The sequence below is a fragment of the Oreochromis niloticus genome, linkage group LG14, assembly GCF_001858045.2.
Source record: "Oreochromis niloticus isolate F11D_XX linkage group LG14, O_niloticus_UMD_NMBU, whole genome shotgun sequence".
Taxonomy (NCBI): domain Eukaryota; kingdom Metazoa; phylum Chordata; class Actinopteri; order Cichliformes; family Cichlidae; genus Oreochromis; species Oreochromis niloticus.
In genome coordinates, this window is record NC_031979.2 from 24,887,493 (window position 1) to 24,908,057 (window position 20,565).

General features: G+C 37.9%; 2 protein-coding genes across 2 annotated transcripts; both read left to right on the plus strand.

Annotated features, from left to right (window-relative positions):
• The first annotated feature begins 3,856 nt into the window (after positions 1-3,856).
• On the plus strand, positions 3,857-7,602 carry LOC100711082 (extracellular calcium-sensing receptor-like). Its single transcript, XM_003458899.3, has 6 exons — positions 3,857-4,047; positions 4,248-4,545; positions 4,706-5,500; positions 5,658-5,885; positions 6,056-6,179; positions 6,689-7,602. The coding sequence occupies exons 1-6, from the start codon at positions 3,971-3,973 to the stop codon at positions 7,600-7,602; spliced, it is 2,436 nt and encodes an 811-aa protein (XP_003458947.2). The 5' UTR covers positions 3,857-3,970.
• Positions 7,603-13,701: 6,099 nt separating this feature from the next.
• Positions 13,702-20,148, plus strand: LOC100711351 (extracellular calcium-sensing receptor-like). The gene is made up of 7 exons (XM_025898385.1): positions 13,702-13,711; positions 15,889-16,072; positions 16,181-16,478; positions 16,559-17,353; positions 17,533-17,760; positions 18,358-18,481; positions 18,912-20,148. Exons 1-7 carry the CDS (start codon positions 13,708-13,710, stop codon positions 19,814-19,816), a joined length of 2,538 nt encoding a protein of 845 aa, XP_025754170.1. The 5' UTR covers positions 13,702-13,707; the 3' UTR covers positions 19,817-20,148.
• Positions 20,149-20,565: the final 417 nt, after the last annotated feature.

Genomic DNA, 20,565 nt, shown 5'->3' on the forward strand with positions numbered 1-20,565 from the left:
AAGGTGCAATAATAATTAATGTGCAATAATAACAGTGTGCAATACACATAACACTTATTCTTCTTTTTTATTTCTAAGTTAATATACTGTGTTGTGTTGTTTGTGTTGCGTTGTGATGTGTCATATCGTGTCGTGTTGTGTTATATGTAGTACCGACGTAGGACAGTTTTTCCAATTTCATTGTACTACTGTACTATGTATGACTGTGCAATGACAATAAAGAATTATCTTATCTTATCTTATCTTATCTTACTTCTAGCTTCGGGCAGGTAATGGCAGACATGCGATAGTTCGTGCTGACGTCTTTGCAACGTAGAAGTTTTATGAACAGCTTATCGGATCGGCAAAGCGTGTTTCTGGAATATTTTGTTTTTGTTGCTGCAAGTGCTTTTTATGCAATTTTTGCAAATATATACGTGGAGGGAAACCGTGACCTAGGACAAGCTGATGGCATAAGATGTAAATACAACTCCTCCAGGTTTTATTGCGCTAGCTTATGTGCTTGCAGTTCCCCAACACTGAACATAGAATAGAATAGAATAGAATAGAATTCAACTTTATTGTCATTGCACATGTCACAGGTACAGGGCAACGAAACATAAGGTCAACCTGGATATAGATTGACTCATTAGAATTATAGTTGAAACATGCAATTCAAAAAAAGTATAGAATCCTATCTACAACTTTTGGACAGAAAGGGGAATACAACCATATATATAAAACTGAAATGGGAACGAGAGCTAGGAGTAATTATACCAGAAGATGAATGGTTATATATTTGATGAATACAACAGACCACATCATCACGGGTATCGAGGTTTTAGTGTTGGAAGAATATGAATAGATTCTTTGTCACACCCAGAACTAGGAGTAAATACACAGCAGTACCAGAAAATGTGGAGACATGAATGTACACAGCACCATTCTCATATTTTTTTGGTTCTGTCATAAACATTATAGATTTTTGGGATGATGTCCACTATTAGAATTCTAGGCAATCGTAGACCCAAGTCATGTATGTTATTGTATCTGGGCAATATGCCGAGCAATGTTGTATTAAAAGAGGACATATTTACTTAAAATTGCGTCGACAACCTGCAAGAAAGTAATTGCAAGAAAGTGGCACAAAGCGGACCCTGCAACACAGAACAATTGGAAAAAAAGTATAAGCGAGATACATATAATGGAACTGTTGACCCATAAGATAAGGACTCAAGATGAACAATGTTGAGAAAAATAGGAGAAATGGACTGCTTATACAGCGACAAGATAAGGATGATCATACTGACGATAATAATGGAGCAAACCTTAGAGACCTGGCAATCCACTATGTTCTTGTTCTGTTGGAATTTGTTTTGTCTTTGTACTGCTGCCTTTTTATGTGCTGTTGAAAAGAAAACAATAAAAAGAAAGTGTTAAAAAAATTAAATATGTGTTACTTTACAGCATGACAACTTTTCACTTGTCAAAACCTTATTTAATCACTCTAAATAAACAAAGAAAAACAGTTGGTGTCAAATGTCTGAAATACCTCCAAACTGCTGATCATTTACTGTTACCTTTTTCTATGCCGTGTTACTGGTACAGCAACTGGTACATTGCTGCTGATGTTAAATGAGAAAGAATAGCATCAATCTGCCCGGTAGATTCACCTGTACATCAGTGATGCACAGATGTGAATCTCAACGTGAACGGTGATTGTGACATATTGTGTAAAGCTCTAAGAGTAGCCCACAACTACTGTACAAAAAAAACATAAATAAATTGTTAAGTGCATCCACGTATTTAATAAGATATCGAATTACTAAGAAAGTACCGCAAATTCCAGACTATAAGCCGCAACACTGCGGCCTATACTAAGGTGCAGCTAATTCATGTTTTTTTTTTTTAAATGCCGCCAAAAACATTTTTCCTCGTGACAGTAGACCAATAAAGTTGATAAGTAGTTCACACAGGTCCAATGAAATTGTGTGATAAATTAGCACACTTTCACAATTAAATTATTGTAAATCACCCTCATCAACATGGAAAACACTCGAAGAAAAGCATATGATGCAGCTTTCAAGTTGAAGGCAATCAATCTGGCGGTTGAAGAAGGAAAACGAGCTGCTGCACGTAATCTTGCCATAAATGAATCGATGATGAGACAGTGGAGATGCCAGTGTGAAAAACTGAGTTAATGCAAAAAGCAACAAAAGCTTTCAGAGGTAATCATAGCAGATGGCCCGAACTTGAAAACTTTCTTGAAGACTGGATTAACACTCAGAGAGACGGCGGCTGCGGTGTTTCCACCATGGAGATCAGACTGAAGGGCTAAAGCAATCGCCACGGAAATGAAAATCGAAGATTTTAGAGGTGGACCATCATCGTGATTTAGATTTGTGAGACGAAAACGCGGTATATATTTTTAGCGGTCGTCAGAAGATATTGGAATGTTGTTCATTCACTGTTCAGTAAAAAAACATAAGCAACATAATTTGTGTGTTACTGATACTTACGTATACTTAAAGGTAGCCGAGCTACAGGCACTGTTTGAAAAAAAAAAAGCATTTGCAATATGTATTTGTTTATGTTACCATAACGTTTACCATAGTGCTTATGTTTCCATACAGATTAAATTAAAAGTTAAAAATCCTTACGTGTTATATCTTTCTGTGTAAATATTTCATATTACAACGTGAGACACATGCAGCTTAAAATCCAGTGAAGCCTGTATCTCTCCTGGACTGCAAATACCACTGCGGTGGTAAAAAAGGCCCAGCGGCGTCTCCACTTTCTGAGAGTGTTCAGGAGGAACAACCTGGAGGAGAGGCTGCTGGTGACATTCTACAGAGCCACCATAGAGAGCATCCTAACGTACGGCATAACAACATGGTATGCAGGGTGCTCAGCTGCAGACAGGAAAGTACTGCAGAGGGTCATCAACACAGCCCAGAAGATCACTGGCTGCTCTCTGCCCAGCCTGGAAGTCATTGCAAACTCTCGGTACCTCAGCAGAGCTGGCAATATCATCAAGGACCATTCTCACCCCAGCAATCAACTGTTTGAACTATTACCGTCAGGCCAACGATACAGGTCACATAAAACCAGGACAAACAGATTCAGGGATAGCTTCTTTCCCAGAGCTATCACCGTTATAAATAAGCACAAAAACAATTGAACCTGCTTAGCCATACCATACTGTCACTGTCATTATATTATGCTGCTATCCTGTAAATATCATACTTACTTTTGTTTGTGTACTTACGTTTGTTTTATTGTACCTTTTATATTTTACATTTATATTTATTATTGCATTTTGCACCAAGGGAGTGGCACTCCAATTTCGTTGCACCCTGCACAATGACAATAAAGGCTATTCTATTCTATTCTATTCTATTCTACAAGTACAAAACTGATTTTCTTTCTAAAATTAGAGCATGCGGCTTTTAATCAGGTGCACTCTGTAGTCCAGAATTTATGGTAAATATATGACTTTTATTGCTATAGAAGAAGAGATCACTGCAAATTTCCCATGGGAAGAATAATTTGTAGTGCATATGTATTTGTAGGGAGTTCTATTTTGCACTGTTAGTTCATATTTAAATGGGCATGCCTAAAGTTTATGTATTTATCTATTTATTTTACACACTTCAACCTACATTAAATTGAAAATTAGGGCATGTCCCTCCTTTTTCCAGACCTCGTAGGTCTACAGAGAATGAACCACCACTCTTCTATCATTTCTTATGTTGCACCAAAAGGTATAAATACCACTGTATATTTCATTTTCTTCAAGACACTTTTAATGCCACTAATTGGTTTAGCTGAAGAAATGACATCAACACAGGTATGGCCTGAGCAGGGATGGGCACTGCTGCAACTGTTGTTGGTGGCGTCTGTCTCTCATGCTGAGGAGCCAGTGTGCAGACAGAGAGGAGATCCTGAGAACCCACTGCTATCTAAGGATGGGGATATTATATTGGGGGGTATGTTTTCATTTCACACCAGCTGGAAAGACAGAAAGGATACCTACACGCACAAACCTCTGCCACTTCAATGCACCAGGTAAGTCTCACCACCGAAATGCATTTAGATTAAAGGAATCTGCTAGAAGTCATTAGATACAAATAAGACTTGAAAAATATTTTGTATTATATATGTTTGTATATATGGTTTCAGTTCTATAAATCATCGGCATTAAATGGTTTTGTATAAAATGCTTCTTCTCTCTATTTTAAGAATTATTCATAATTGTCTCAATTAAGTTTAAATTTCAGAGATTTGCAGTTTGCCCAGGCTATGCTTTTTGCCATTGAGGAGATTAATAACAGTACTGACCTACTGCCGGGAGTCACTCTGGGCTATAAAATCTTTAATACTTGTGGCAATGTTGCCCGAAGTGTAGGACTTACACTGGCTTTGGCTAATGGTAATGAAATTGTGTCTGTACCCTCCAAGGCATCATGTACCAGACCTGCACACGTACAGGCCATAATGGGAGAGACCTCTTCCTCTCCAACCATAGCAATAGCCACTGTTATCGGACCATTTTATGTACCAGTAGTGAGTAGAATTGATATTTTATAAAATGAAATATGTAACTAAATCATTTTTCCCAACACCTCTGAGCAAATTTATTTAAGTGTTTGTCGTATTTTTAACATCTTCATCTTCTCTCATTCTGTGTCTTTTTCAAATATAAGTTCTTTATGTTTAATTCTAGATCAGCCACTTTGCCACATGTGCTTGTCTCAGCGACAAAACCAAGTACCCATCCTTCCTCAGAACAATACCCAGTGACTACTACCAGAGCAGAGCCCTGGCCCATTTGGTCAAGCATTTTGGATGGACTTGGGTTGGAGCCATCAGAACTAATAATGATTATGGAAATAATGGCATGGCCACATTCACAGAAACTGCACAGCAGCTGGGCATCTGTCTGGAGTATTCTGTATCTTTTTTTAGAACAGATCCATCTGACAAAATAAGAGAAATAATTCGCACTATAAAGGCTTCGACCTCCAAAGTGATTGTTGCCTTTCTGTCACACAAGGAGATGGATGTTCTGATACATGAGTTTTCATACCATAACTTGTCTGGGTACCAGTGGGTAGGCAGTGAGTCTTGGATATTTGATTCGCAAACAGCAAAAATGGATATACATCACATACTAGATGGTGCCATAGGTCTTTCCATTCCCAAAGCACATGTCACTGGCCTGAGAGAGTTCATACTGGATGTGAAGTCACTTAATTCATCTAACAATGAACTGTTTACTGAGTTCTGGGAGGCATTATTTAACTGTAAGTTTAGGCAGTCAATGTCATCAGCAGACATTCAGAGAGAGTGTACTGGAGATGAAGATCTGAACGGAGTTCAAAACAGCTTCACTGACATGTCTCTCATGCCTATCTTTAACAATGTCTATAAAGGAGTGTATGCAGTGGCCCATGCACTTCACAACATTGTCAGCTGTAATAAAACATGTAGCAACAATGTGCAGCTAGATCCATTCACGGTGAGCTTAAAACTAACTAATACTATCGTTAACACATTAAGTTCAATTAGAAAGAAAAAACTTTTCTAAGAAAAAAAGCTAATGTCTTATATTCTTAAGTCAATGGGTGTGCAAGATCTCAGTCATGCAATATACTGACTTATGACATATTTCTTAGATTTTACAACACATACGAAAGAGTCACTTCACAACAAAGGAAGGGGATGCAGTTTACTTTAATGAGAATGGAGATCCAGCAGCAAAGTATGAAATTATAAACTGGCAGCCAAGAGAAAATGGTATTGTGGAGTTTGTAACAGTTGGTCTTTATGATACATCATTAGCTGCAGAAAAACAGCTACATCTCCAAAACAAGTCTTTAATTTGGGCAAGAAACTCAAAGCAGGTAAGCTATCAAATATTTGTTTTTTAAATCATATTATAACTGTACATATTTTATAAATATTTTTATATAGTTTCATGCTATTTTTTATGCTTTTTGCTACATGTTGGAAAGATGACACCATGCAGTGTTTTTCACATTTTATATAAAGTTTTATGTAATTATTCATGCAGGTGCCTGTGTCAGTTTGCAGTGAGAAATGTCCTCCAGGAAAACGCAAGGTTCTCCAGAAAGGAAGGCCTGTTTGCTGCTATGACTGTATACGATGTGCAGAGGGAGAAATCAGCAACATTACAGGTTAGATCTTTTTTTTTTTTTAAGTTTCGCACACAGCAAAAATTTCACATGCCATCCAAAAATATGGACTAATTCCTCTGAACAATTATTTAATAATTTTGATGAATTGTTTCCTAAAAAATCTATAAATCCAAAACATTGTCTAAAATATATAGAAAAGCACAATGCATTCATTTGTAAATCTCATAAAGTAATATTTTGATTATTATTTATTGTTGTTGTTGTTTTTTTGCTCATTTTCCTGTATAAAAATATTGAAAGTTAGGGCCTGCAGAAAGGCCTGTTTGGCATTGGTTTCTTGATCCCAAAGTTTTGCTGTTGTGAGAAGTGCAGTATGCTGTTTGCCATCAGCTTGAATGTCAAACTGTTTTCACTGTAAATACTGTTTGTAAGAGAGAAAGCCTTTGCATGTCTTCAGAAATCTTTGTATACACATTTCTTCCTTGGAGCAGTTACAGAAATAACTATAATCAAAAACTGTAACATCTGCTTCAATATTAAAATTCCAGATTCTGCCACCTGTGTGAGATGTCTTCCTGAGTTTTGGTCAAATGAAAGACGAGATGCCTGTATAAAGAAGGAAGCAGTGTTTCTGTCATATGAAGAGATTATGGGAGCACTGCTCACTGCAGCATCTTTATTTGGGACATGCATGACTGCTAGTGTGATACTCATTTTCTTCAAATATAGGAAAACTTCCATTGTGAGAGCAAACAATTCTGAGCTGAGCTTCCTGTTGCTCTTTTCGTTAATTCTGTGCTTCCTGTGTTCTCTGACCTTCATCGGTAAGCCATCTGACTGGTCCTGTATGCTGCGACACACAGCATTTGGCATCACCTTTGTCCTCTGTATCTCTTGTCTTCTGGGAAAAACAATGGTTGTCTTAATGGCCTTCAGGGCTACACTTCCAGGTAGTAATGTTAAAAAATGGTTTGGACATGCACAGCAAAGACTATGTGTTCTGGGTTTCACTCTGATACAAGTTATCATATGCATCATTTGGTTAACAACTTCACCTCCTTTCCCATCTAAGAATTTTAAGGAATCCAAAGATAAAATCATCTTAGTGTGTGCCCTAGGCTCAGCTGTAGGGTATTGGGCTGTGATAGGATACATTGGAATACTGGCTATGTTATGTTTCATTTTTGCTTTTCTAGCTCGGAAGCTGCCTGATAATTATAATGAAGCCAAATTTATCACTTTCAGCATGCTGATATTCTGTGCAGTATGGATTACATTTATTCCAGCATATGTCAGCTCCCCAGGGAAGTTCAGTGTTGCCGTAGAAATATTTGCTATCCTTGCATCTAGTTTTGGACTGCTAATTTGCATCTTTATACCCAAATGTTATATCATCTTAATGAAACCAGAGAAGAATACCAAGAAGAACATGATGGGGAAGAAGTCACTACATTTATTTTGAAAAATATGAAAAAAATCTTTTTGTCATGCTATATAAAAAGTATAGTTGCATTGCACTTGCATGGCAGGACTTTGCATAACAGTGAATAACAATAAATAGCTTAAATAACTCAAATTAAATAAAGTCACTCAACTAATAATTTCTTCACATCTGACAGTAAATGCTTTAATTATGATTATTTTTTATGTATTTAGCATTGCTCTGTGTCAAAGCATGCCCTGAAGTGGTGTCTCCTGAAGTAAAACAAATGAAATCAACAATGTCATATATCACTGATTCTCAAAGTGAGGTCTACAGTTTCTGATTTGGTTTAATCTAATCAACCTAATTAAGCTAATCATTTTTTAGCAGAAGGTAAGATTTTATTGAAAATGAAAATACAAGAAAATAGCTTGTCTTAGGCTTAAATTATTATCAAGTATTATTTTGGGTTTGGGTAACTGAAGTACTACCCATGACACACAGTGTTGTGTGTTGAGTGACATTTTTTTAATGCTTTAGTGCACAGTGTAGACTAGGGGTCTCGAACTCCGGTCCTTGAGGGCTGCTGTCCTGAAAATTTTCCACGTGTCCCTGTTGCAACACACCTGAAAACAATTAGTAGGTCATTTGCAAGACTCTATAGAACTTGACTGCATGCTGAGGTGGTAATTCAACCATTTGATTCATGTTACAGCAACTCATGAGTGAATGAACATGCTGCAATAAAAGTACTCTTAAAAGTACATTTTTCCAAAAACACATTTACTTAAATTTACTTGGATGGAATTATGGGTGGCCACGTTAGCATGCAGTCAAGTTCTATACTCTTGCTAACTACCTACTAATTCTATTCAGGTCAATCAGTCAATCAAAAGTTATTCCTATAGGACATACATACAAACAACAAAGTTGACCAAAGTGTTTCACAGTCAGACAGAGCAATAGAATGAGACAATTAAAACAAAACAGTTAAGAAAGAACAGGGCAAAAAACAATATAGGTGACAACACAACAAGCCAGATAATAGTCAGCTAGTTTGAATCAAAAGCCAAAGTAAAAAGATAAGTTTTGAGATGCAATTTAAAAGACTGGATAGACTCGGAGGTACGAATATGAGCAGGGAGGTTATTCCAGAGTCTAGGTGCTACGGTAGCAAAGGCCCGGTCACCTCTGGAATTCAGACGAGACCTCGGTTGTGTTAGGAGCATCTGATTGGAAGATATTAGTGCTCTATTGGGATTTTACAAATAGGAGTTAGGATAGATAGCTGGGCGCTAAATTGTTTAGAATTTTAAAAGTAAACAAAAGAATTTTAAAATCTATATGATATTTAACAGGGAGCCAATGTAAGTTGGCTAAAACTGGAGAGATGCGATCATAGGTTCCAGTACCTGCTAAGAGACATGCAGCTACATTTTGTGTGTTGGAGGCCCAAGTAGAGGGAGTTACAGTATTCCAGTCTGGACGTGATAAATGCATGGATAAGCTTTTCAAGGTCCTTTAAAGGAAGGAACGGTTTTGCTTGAGATATCTGGCGCAACTGGTAAAAGCTGTTTTTTACCACAATGGAGACCTGTTTCTCTAGATTAAAAGAGCTATCCAGGAACACTCCGAGGTTTCTTACAGTGAGCGAGAGATGGCTAGCAAAAGGACCTAGGGCATCACCTAACTGGTCCAACGGTGTGTGACTATCAAAAACTATGACTTAGGGCTTATTCTCATTCAGTGTAAGAAAATTATGTGATAACCAAATTTTAACCTCATGGAGACAGTTGAACAGAGGTTGCAAAGAAGCAGAGACATCAGAATTCAAAGGGGAATAAATTTGGATATCAACAGCATAACAGTGGAAGGAGATGTTATATATTTTTTTAAAAAAATTAATCCCAACGGCAGCATGTACAAGGAGAAAAGAGCTGGACTGAGCACAGACCCTTGAGGCACACCACTGTAAATTGGGGCAGAATCTGAGGTGTGTTCCCCCTATAGCAACAGAGAACGATCTGTCTGAGAGATAAGATTTAAACCAGGATAAAACTGTGCCTTTAAGACAAACAACATGTTCCAATCTTGATAGAAGAATGTTTTGGTCAACCGTGTCAAAGCAGCAGTCAGGTCTAGTAAAACTAAAACCGCGGAGTAGCCTGAGTCAGTGGTTAAAAGAAGATCATTAAAAACTCCAAGTAATGCTGTCTCAGCTGTCTCAAATTTTTCATTGATACCATTTGCATCTAAAAGGGTCTGAAGTTGTTTTAGAACTACTTTTTCCAATATTTTAGGTATAAAATGGAGTTTGGAGATCGGCCTGTAGTAAGTGAGAGCATTAGGGTCAAGGTTTTTTTTTTCTATAATGGGTTGCACTACAGCGTGCTTGAAAACAGATGGTACACAACCTGATGACAGCAATGCATTCGGTAAAAGTAGGATACAAGGAGAGTATCCAGTGAAGCAGTGAAGTGAGCAATTGACTGGGAGTTAATCGTACGCATCAGCTGCAAAGGACCATCACTGTTCAATTCCACATTGCTCACTACAGTGTTAAATAGAACTGGGAAGTGATCTGAAATCCCAGAATCCTCAATGTCCATGATGCAAATGTCCAGACCATAAGACAGTACCAAGTCAAGTATATGACCTTTTGTGTGAGTTGGTTCACATACCCACTGAGTGAGATTAAAGGTATTAATAAGGGCAAGGAAATTCTTAGGTAGTGAACTGTCCTCACAGTTAAACAATTAAAATACGGTCATAACGTAAGACAACACTCCCCAGTAGATCAGCAAATTCAGGAATAAAATCCTTGACAAATTTCGAAGGGAGATACACGAGCGGAGAAGGATTCTCAGATTTTCATTTCAGATCTAGCGTCTGGTTGTCCAAAGGGCATATATTCAAAACAGTTTGACGATCACAGCCAAATAACGTGAAGACATCAGGGGTCCATTCTTCGTACCTCGCTTACTACATCCAAGATCAAATGACACATACAAGATCAAATCATCGCGCCAACTTTGAGCTCGCTATTCCGGTTCTCCGAACACACCTGTTGTTGACGATTAGTACAGCTGGATGAAGTAATGTGAGATCACTGGGTGGCTTAAAAGGGGGTACGCATCGATAGTAGAAACATTGATCGGCAACCCTTTGATTGGTCGGCGAAAATGTCGAAGGAGCGCGCTCAGTATTTTTCGGCAGCAGAGCAAGAACTCTTGATTGAGGGATTTCAGGAGTTTCAGAGTTTAATTAAAACGCAAGGGAACACTGCAAAGGCTGCAAAAGCAAGGAGAGAGGGCTGGCAGAAAGTTGCTGACAAATTAAACTCGTAAGTAATTTATTGTATTATATTACATAATATCCTCTTTCACATTAGAGCCACAACAGGACCCACTAGAACATGGGAACAAGTAAAAGTGAAATATAAGAATATTCTACAGAATGGTAATATTTATCACTTATATTGCTTTTAGTCTCTTGAAAAGAGACCCTGAAATAATCTGTTTGTTTGTTTATAACAGCAACCAAGAAAAGGGCAGAGCAAATAAAGACAGGTGGTGGTCCTGCACCCCCTCGTCACACCCCGGCAGAGGAGCTGGCCCTAGGGTTGCCACCAGACCCATTGTTGAGGGCATCCCTGGGGGCAGCTCTTCCTTAGACGAGCAGCCGGGGTGCAGTAGCAGCAGCACCTTCATAACTGGTAAATGAGCTCATAATTCTATTTGTACAATGTAAAATATTTGGTTGTTGCCTTAATTAAAATGCTTTTTGTACTGTGACATTTATTGACATTGTGGGTTTTATTGTGTGTAGTTTCACATAACACTCCATCACTTTTACCTGTTCCCATGCAAGGGGTGACTGAAGCATGCACAGTAAGTTGGGAGATATATATATATAATCTTTTTTTTAATTATTTATCGCTTTTATAGCCGTGGTCTCTCATCTTGATTACACGAAGTAATTTACTATTACTACTCTAAAATATGAATTACATCTGAAATAATCAAATACATGAAATAGAATGATTAATAGTACATTTCCCTTTTTTTAGGAAATGACCTGTATGTATCTGTATGAAATCAATAAAAGAATCAAATACTGCATTATCTTTAGTTACATTGATAATATTTATTTATGGAAAAACAGTGGAGAAATATCGCTGTTGCTTTCGTATAAATGAAGCGGACATACCTGAGTGGCCGCGATCTAATCCTGTTTACATAAAGTAAGCCTGCTCCCAAGCAGGTTTACGCTTACGGATCTGTTGCTATGACAGCAAGTCCCGGATGAGCTTCGGAGAACCGAACGATCCAAGATCACGCGAAATCGTCAACAATCAAATCCAGCTAACTTACTTAGCGAGGTACGAAGAACGGACCCCAGGGCAGCACAGAGAGAGGACAACAAACAGCAAATAAAAGCGAAGGAGGCGGTTTGCCGTGAACACTGGCACCATCTTTAATGGCATAGCTGCCAGGTGTGTTGCAACAGGGACACATGGAAAAGTTTCAGGACACCAGCCCTTGAGGACTGGAGTTTGAGATCCCTGGTGTAGACAGTTTAGCTTTCCAGCTATCAGTGTGTAGGCTGGTCTCACTCTCAGGCTCTGTCTTCTGCCACACGCTACTCTCCTTTCGAGGTCCCAACAGCTACTGAAATAGGTGAGCCATAATGGAAATAATGAGAAACAGCTGTGGTCTCCAGCTTCCCCTAACACTACTCTGAACCCGCTTCTCCATTTCTCTCCTGAAGCTGAGCTGCCAACTACACAGAAAAATGTCAGATTTCAAATCAGCCACAGAAGTTCAAAGTTTTGGAATGAATGGTTTGGGTTTTTATTGGAGACACAAATTCAGAGAATGGAGTGGAAATAACAAAACTGACCTTTATTGTAGAAACACAAAATACAAGTTGCAGGTGAAAAAAACAAAATCTAAAGAATTTCTAGTAGCAAGGGACAGAAATAAAGTCCATAAACCAAGGTTGGAAACATGCTAACACAGAAAGAAACCAACAGTACAACATGACAAGGAACTGAGGAAAACAGAGCTTAAATAGGGGAAAGGGGAAATGGCTGGGGTGAATAAGGCACAGGTGAACAGAGTCAAGCTAACAAGACAGGGGAAGCAAAACTAAACAATACACACAAGACACGACTAGCAAAATGAAACAGGAAGTAATCCATACCAAACAGAGACTGAGACTTAACAAAATAAAGAGAACACAGGCTAGGTATGAGTCCAGGCCACATCCTAGCAACAGCTGAGGTAGGCAGCAAAACAGACTGTGGGTTGGACCTGGCGGCAGCACATGCGGGGGAGAGGGTTGGGAGGCCATTTAGCCGAGACAGCCCATATAATGAGCAAAAGTGATTTGTCCCTTATTCTAACTTAAATGTCTTGTATATTGAATGTTACCTGCAATGTCACTTTCTGGCCAATAGATAGCACTCTTACAAATAATAGATCTAATTTGACCACAATTATATCAGATGAGTGCATATCACGCACACCAGATGTAAGGAGTAATATGTGATTCAGAAAAATGCTCTGCGTAGCAAAATGACCTGGGTAATTGAAGTCTGTATTTACGGTATTTTATTTTATTTTTTTTGTTTTTGCTTATTTTTAAAACGAAATACCCATATGATTTCTGTCAGCATTGACTGTATTTTTCTTTGTTTTAGATCAGGTATTGATTAAACTGGATACCAACATTTTAGTGTATTTTTATTCCAAGAATAGGAACATGGAGTGCATATGTAAACTATGCCCCGCTGGCTGTGGATTGTGCTTCTGGCCGCCAGAGTGTCCCTTATTAGATAGTTAAAAAGTTGGCAACCCTAGTGGGCGAAGAAGCAGCTCTGCACCTAGCACTGAAAACTGGCACTGCTGGTGCCAGTCAACTTCGGGCTGGCTCTGGCCAGACGTTGACTGACCCAGGTTGGAAGGGTGAAGAGGAGCTTGCTTGGATGCAAGGCTGATGCTGTGATGAGGGTTGGACACTGGGTTGCTGCTGCGACAAGGCTTGAGTGCTGGGCTGCTGGGGTTCCTCTTCTTGAGAGCGACGGAAGAGCGGGGAGCAGCTGCAGATGTAGTTGGTGTGGTCACAAAGTCCTTAATAAATATGGGTAGGGAGTCTAATCACCAGAGAAAGCCGAAAACCACTGTGTAATTTGTCAGCTTCTCCTCCTTTATACTCTTTGCAGGGGCCAGTCAGCAACAACAGTATAAATAACATCCTCCTTAACCTAGAAGGAGTTTAAGGCTGCTGGGTCCATTACAAAACAAACAAACAACCTTTATTTGTCACATACACAATTATACAGAGTACAACATGTAGTGAAATATTTGTGTCCGAGCTGCAGACGTAGCCGCGCCATTCCAGGGCTTTTTTTAGTATGGGGGGTCTAGCCAGGACCCTTCCTGGATACCGGGTGGGAATCAAACTTGTGACTCCCGCTCCTTAGGTGTATAGTCTTACCACTACAGTATCCAGCTGCCCTTTTCGAGAGAACGACATTACTGGTCATGTCGTTCTCTCATGTGGAGTGCATAATGGGTAATGCAGGCTGGAGTGGGAATAACAAAACTAACCTTTATCATAGGAACAGAAAACCCAGTTTGCACGTGAAAAAAGAATGCAGTATAAAACAACAAAAAAATGAGGAAAGGTCTAAAGAGATTGGAAAGAACTACTAGACTTCTTTAAGTTTCTTGAAAACATTTGAAAATGTTTCACCACTCATCATTCTGAGGAAGCTTCTCAGATGAAAGGAAACTTAAAGAAGTCTGGCTGCATTCATTCCAAACTCCTTAGACTAACATGACCCAAATGACTGAAAACATACAGAGACAAACTGAAAAAAAACCTTTAAATACAAACACAAGGTAATTAGGGAGAAGGGAAACACCTGGGGAAAACTAACAAGATGGAGGAAGGAAAAGATAATGCACACAAGACTCTGGCCATGCCCCATGGTCTGAGTAACTTTCATCCCTCAGGCCACTCACATACCAACCCTATTCAGACCAAGTGTCTTATTTTCACTACCTCTGAGCAATTTGCAATCATTTTGTTCTCCAATGTGTGCCTTTCTCTTATATATATTTCTCTTGTTTTGTATATATCCTTCTTGATTGTATTTATCGATGGTATATAATTGCCCTGTCTACTATTTATATTTTAATCTGGCACAGTTAGTGTGGAGCACCTACAATTTCTTGTATATTACAATGACAATAAACGGCTATTCTAATGTATTCTGTTCTAGACTAGCAAAATAAAACAGGAAGTAACTAAGACCAAATAAAGACCAAAACTTGAAAACAAAATAAAAAGAACGAAGTTTAGGGGCGATAACAGAAATAGGCAACTGAGTACATACAAAATATAATTATGAATTAAACCCAAAAAACTACGACTAAAAGGCCAAAGAACATAAACATTAAGAAACCAACAGAGAAATATCTCCAACAAGGTTAAAAACTCAAGATTGCCAAAACTACAAAAAACCAAGACTCAGACAGAAATTTGAAATGAAAAAAAATAAAAGGTCCAAAACTCCAAGACAGTATGAGTGCGATGAAATTCCAATAACTCTACCCTTACTTTCATTTCGATGTTTGCAAATATATTTTATAATTTTCATTGGAAATTTGAAATGTAAAATGACCCAGTGCAATTTAATATCCTTGTTTTAAATTACATGTATAAGTTATTTAAAATTGTAAAAAGAGTGAGAATGCCTTCAGGAGTTTGTAAAATACAAAATGAAATGAAAGAAAGGACAGTTTTGTACTTCTTTGTAATAAATTCAAAGGAATGCTAATGGAGATCTAAATCGGCTGACTCAGAAAATAAACCATCATTTCCTAACAAAATCAGTTTGCTTTCCTATCTTTTCATACAATAACCTTCATTCGTCTTCCACTATTTTCCACTGTTACAAATCTATGTTTAAATACATGTTTAAAAACAAAATGTCCAAGACAACTTGATGTTTCAGTGAGATAAACTATGTATATATATTAGAGGTTTGCAAAGCAGGCTACAAATGAAAACCCTTTTTTGTTTGCTTTTTTTTTCATTTGGGCATGTCTCTCTTTTTGCTCCACCTACAGGTCGACAGAAATGAGTCATCGCTACTGTATCATTATTTTTCATGTTACTCCAAAATGCATAAATACCAGTTTCAGATTCAAATTTATCTAAAGGCACATGTGATGCAATCCAGTGTTTTATTTCTCACTGACAGCATGACATCAATGCATAGCTGGCCACAGCAGGGCTGGACAATTTTACAAGTGTTATTGGTGGTGTCTTTCTCTCAGGCCGATGAACAAGTATGCAGGCAAATGGGGGATCCTGAAAACCCCCAACTATCTCAGGATGGTAATATGGTATTAGGGGGAATCTTTTCATTTTACAGCAGTTGGAAAGACAGAATGGACACCTACTTGCATAAACCACTGCCACTGCAATGTACCAGGTATGTGAAATACTGAGTATTAAGATAATCCGTATATGCTTTTGCCATACCACTGTTTCTGGTTTAAAGATAATTTGGTTTTAATTCCATATCTCAAACTGAATCAAGTTTGAATTTCAGAGGCTTCCAGTTTGCTCAGGCTATGCTTTTTGCCATTGAGGAGATTAATAATAGTACAGACCTACTGCCAGGAGTCTCTCTAGGCTACAAAATCTATGATGAATGTGGCTCCATTGCAAGAAGTGTAAGAGTTGCATTGGCATTGGCTACCGATAATACAGTTGTTGCTGCACTATCCAAGACGCCATGCACCAGACCTTCACAAGTGCAGGCCATAATTGGAGAGACATCTTCTTCTCCTTGCATGGCAATAGCTACTGTCCTTGGACCATTTTATATACCAATGGTGGGTGAGATAGCTAATAATAAATATTTGTGAAAAAAACATGCAAGTGTGAATGTTATACATAGGACTTTTTCTTTTAGATCAGCCACTTTGCCACATGTGCTTGTCTCAGTGACAAAACCAAGTACCCATCCTTCCTGAGAACAATACCCAGTGACTACTACCAGAGCAGAGCCCTGGCCCATTTGGTCAAGCATTTTGGATGGAGTTGGGTTGGAGCTATTAGAAATAATGATGATTATGGAAATAATGGCATGGCTATATTCACAGAAACTGCACAGCAGCTGGGCATCTGTCTGGAGTATTCTGTATCTTTTTTTAGGACAGATCCATCAGACAAAATACAAGAGATAATTGACATTGTCAAAACTTCAACTTCCAAGGTGATTGTTGCCTTTATGTCACACATGGATATGGATGTGCTAATACATGTGTTATCCCAGCATAATTTGACTGAATATCAGTGGATAGGTAGTGAGGGCTGGATAGTTGATTCTCAAATAGCTGCAATGGATATACATCACATACTGGATGGTGCCATAGGCCTTTCTATTCCAAAAGCACATGTCAATGGCCTGAGAGAGTTCATGCTGGATGTGAAGTCACTCAATTCATCTAATAATGGACTGTTTACCGAGTTCTGGGAGGCATTATTTAACTGTAAATTTAGGCAGTCAGCGTCATCAGCAGACATTCAGAGAGAGTGTACTGGAGATGAAGACCTGACAGGAGTTCAAAACAGCTACACTGATATGTCTCTCATGCCTATCTTTAACAATGTCTATAAAGGAGTGTATGCAGTGGCCCATGCACTTCACAATATCCTCAAATGTAATAAAACATGTAACAAAGCTGTTCCCCTAGATCCATTCACGGTGAGCTTTTTAATAACTTAAATTATAGTTTTAACATTACACAATAACAATCAATAAAAAAATTTATATATATATATTTAAGTACATTAAATTGATATTTTTTGTTCTTTTGCCAATTACATCTCATCTTTTTCCCAAATTACTGATGGGTAATTAAATAAATTAATGCCTTTTTATAGATTTTACAGCACATAAAAAACATTTACTTCAAAACAAAAGAAGGAGATGAGGTTTACTTTGATGAGAATGGAGATCCAGCAGCAAAATATGATATTATAAACTGGCAGCCAAGAGAAAACGGCGCTGTGGAGTTTGTAACAGTTGGTCTTTATGATGCATCTTTAGCTGCAGAAAAACAGCTGCATCTGCAAAACAAGTCTTTAATTTGGGCAAGGAACTCAAAGCAGGTAAGCTATCAATGTAACTAATTTTAATAATTAGTAATTCCATTTTAATAAAATAGTTTGGCACAAGGATTTTAAACTGTAAATATCAACACTTCACTGAGTTCTTTTGATTCCTCAGAGGCATCCGATGGAAGACCAAACACTGCTGAGTAGACCATTTAACACTTTATTACTTCTAGAAGGGAGATGCATCCTGCATGAAACGTTGCCGCGGATCTCAAAATGGTTGTGTGCCACTAACAGTTTTATTACAGAAGCTCTCTCATTCTAGTCTAAACAACAGTGTCTCAGTAACTTTCCACTAGAGATGGTCCCCTCTTATCTACATTTTCTACAGTCTACAGCTTTCTACTCCCCAAGGACACATGGTCTAATGCCTTTATTTTTCAGGGCTATGTCCACTTAATACTACACTATATAACTTTATAACACTTATTAATAAAAAGCATAGCATTATTGAGGCACTGCAAATTATTTAATCCAAACAAAACCTAAATGAGCTTTAATGTTCCATAATTCATCAAAATTAACAATTTATGGTTGCAAGGGCAATATTATACATACATTTTTTTTCTCATAATGCTTTTGTTCATGCAGGTGCCTGTGTCAATTTGCAGTGAGAAATGTCCTCCAGGAACACGTAAGGTTCTCCAGAAAGGAAGGCCTGTTTGCTGCTATGACTGTATACGATGTGCAGAAGGAGAGATCAGCAACATTACAGGTTTTCTAATATATATTTAATGTAATCTTTTGCATTTTTATTACTAGCTTTGCCACAAAACATAAATGTCATGGTTTGACATTTGGCCATGTTAAATCGTTGTGTTTTTCTTCTTGATTAAATCTAAGTAATTAAATTAAAAGTATATGCAACCAGACATAACCGTAATAATTTGCATATTGATAGAAATTTTAATCAACATTAATGTCCTGACATAATGCTTTAAAGAACATTTGTCATGTACTCAATAGTATTCTTATGAGTTTATTTAATAGTTAACCAAACTAAATTATGACTGAATCATAGTACTGTTTAATGATCATGTGGTCATACTGTTATGATATCTTTGTGGCACTGTCCATCAATTATCTATATATATATATATATATATATATATATATATATAATTTTTTTTTTTTTTTTTTGGCAGATTCAGTCACCTGTGTGAGATGTCTCCCTGAATATTGGTCAAATGAGAGAAGAGATGCCTGTATAAAGAAGGAAGCAGTGTTTCTATCATATGAAGAAATTATGGGAGCACTGCTCACTGCAGCATCTGTATTTGGGACATGCACAACTGCTGGTGTGGCGCTAATTTTCTTCAAACACAGAAAAACTCCTATTGTGAGAGCAAACAACTCTGAGCTGAGCTTCCTGCTGCTCTTCTCCTTAATTCTGTGCTTCCTGTGTTCTCTGACCTTCATTGGTCAGCCCTCTGAATGGTCCTGTATGCTCCGACATGTAGCATTTGGCATTACCTTTGTCCTCTGTATCTCTTGTGTTTTGGGAAAAACAATACTTGTTTTAATGGCTTTCAGAGCTACACGTCCAGATAGCAATATGAAATTGTTTGGACACACACAACAACGGCTCTGTGTTTTGGGATTCACTCTGATACAAGTTATCATATGTATAATTTGGTTAACAATTTCTCCTCCATTTCCATTTAAGAATTTTAAGGAATTCAAAGATAAAATCATCTTAGAGTGTGCTCTGGGATCAGCTGTAGGGTATTGGGCTGTGCTTGGATATATAGGAATCTTGGCCATTTTATGTTTCATTTTTGCTTTTCTGGCTCGGAAGCTGCCTGATAATTTCAACGAAGCCAAGTTTATTACTTTCAGCATGCTGATTTTCTGTGCAGTATGGATTACATTTATCCCAGCATATGTCAGCTCCCCAGGGAAGTTCAGTGTTGCTGTAGAAATATTTGCTATACTTGCATCTAGTTTTGGACTGCTAATTTGCATCTTTATACCCAAATGTTATATCATCTTAATGAAACCAGAGAAGAATACCAAGAAGAACATGATGGGAAAGAAGGCATCCCATTAATTTGAAAAATGAAAACAAAATTTTGTTTTGTTTTGGTAATACTATATAAACAGTACAATTGCGCTGCAGTTGCCTTGGAGGATATTGCAAAATAATGAGTCATATGATCAATTTTCTGGCCTTTGATATTTACATGTGCATCAGTCACAATGGCCATGTGTACTGATTTCAGCAAACTGGGAAATAATTACTGGGCTTGATTGCTCAGCATGTATCATCAAAGGACTGCCTAAACCAGTTACTTGAGTATGAACACACAGCACATAAGAAGAGAGCCTGTAGGAAACAGCTGATATTCAGGGTCAGATGCAGACAGAGTGGGATTAAACCCAAAAGCCTACAAATGAAATCATCTGTTAGGGCCACCAAGCTAGCAAAATCCCACAAAAAACAGCACACTCCTGTGTTTAGTTCCTAAGGTCCAAACTAAGCAATTTTGTGTGAGAGGATTGCTGTGAATTAGACATTAAACACAGTAGACAAATTCTGGCTAAACAAATAACACAACACAGAAGAGGTTCCTCATCAAGCCAGGACTGTCCAGTCTACTTTAGCCTTTGTGCCAGTAGTCACTCTTTTAATGATGAAGATGTGTATATCCTAGAGATGAATTTGAGTGAGGAATTAAGGAGTTCATTTATGTAAAAAGGAAATATTCATCTCTGAACCAAGGAGAAGGCCTAATATTAAATCTTTCACTGTCTTACAATGCTGTGATTGCAGCCATTCCTCAGCCATATGGTAGCTAT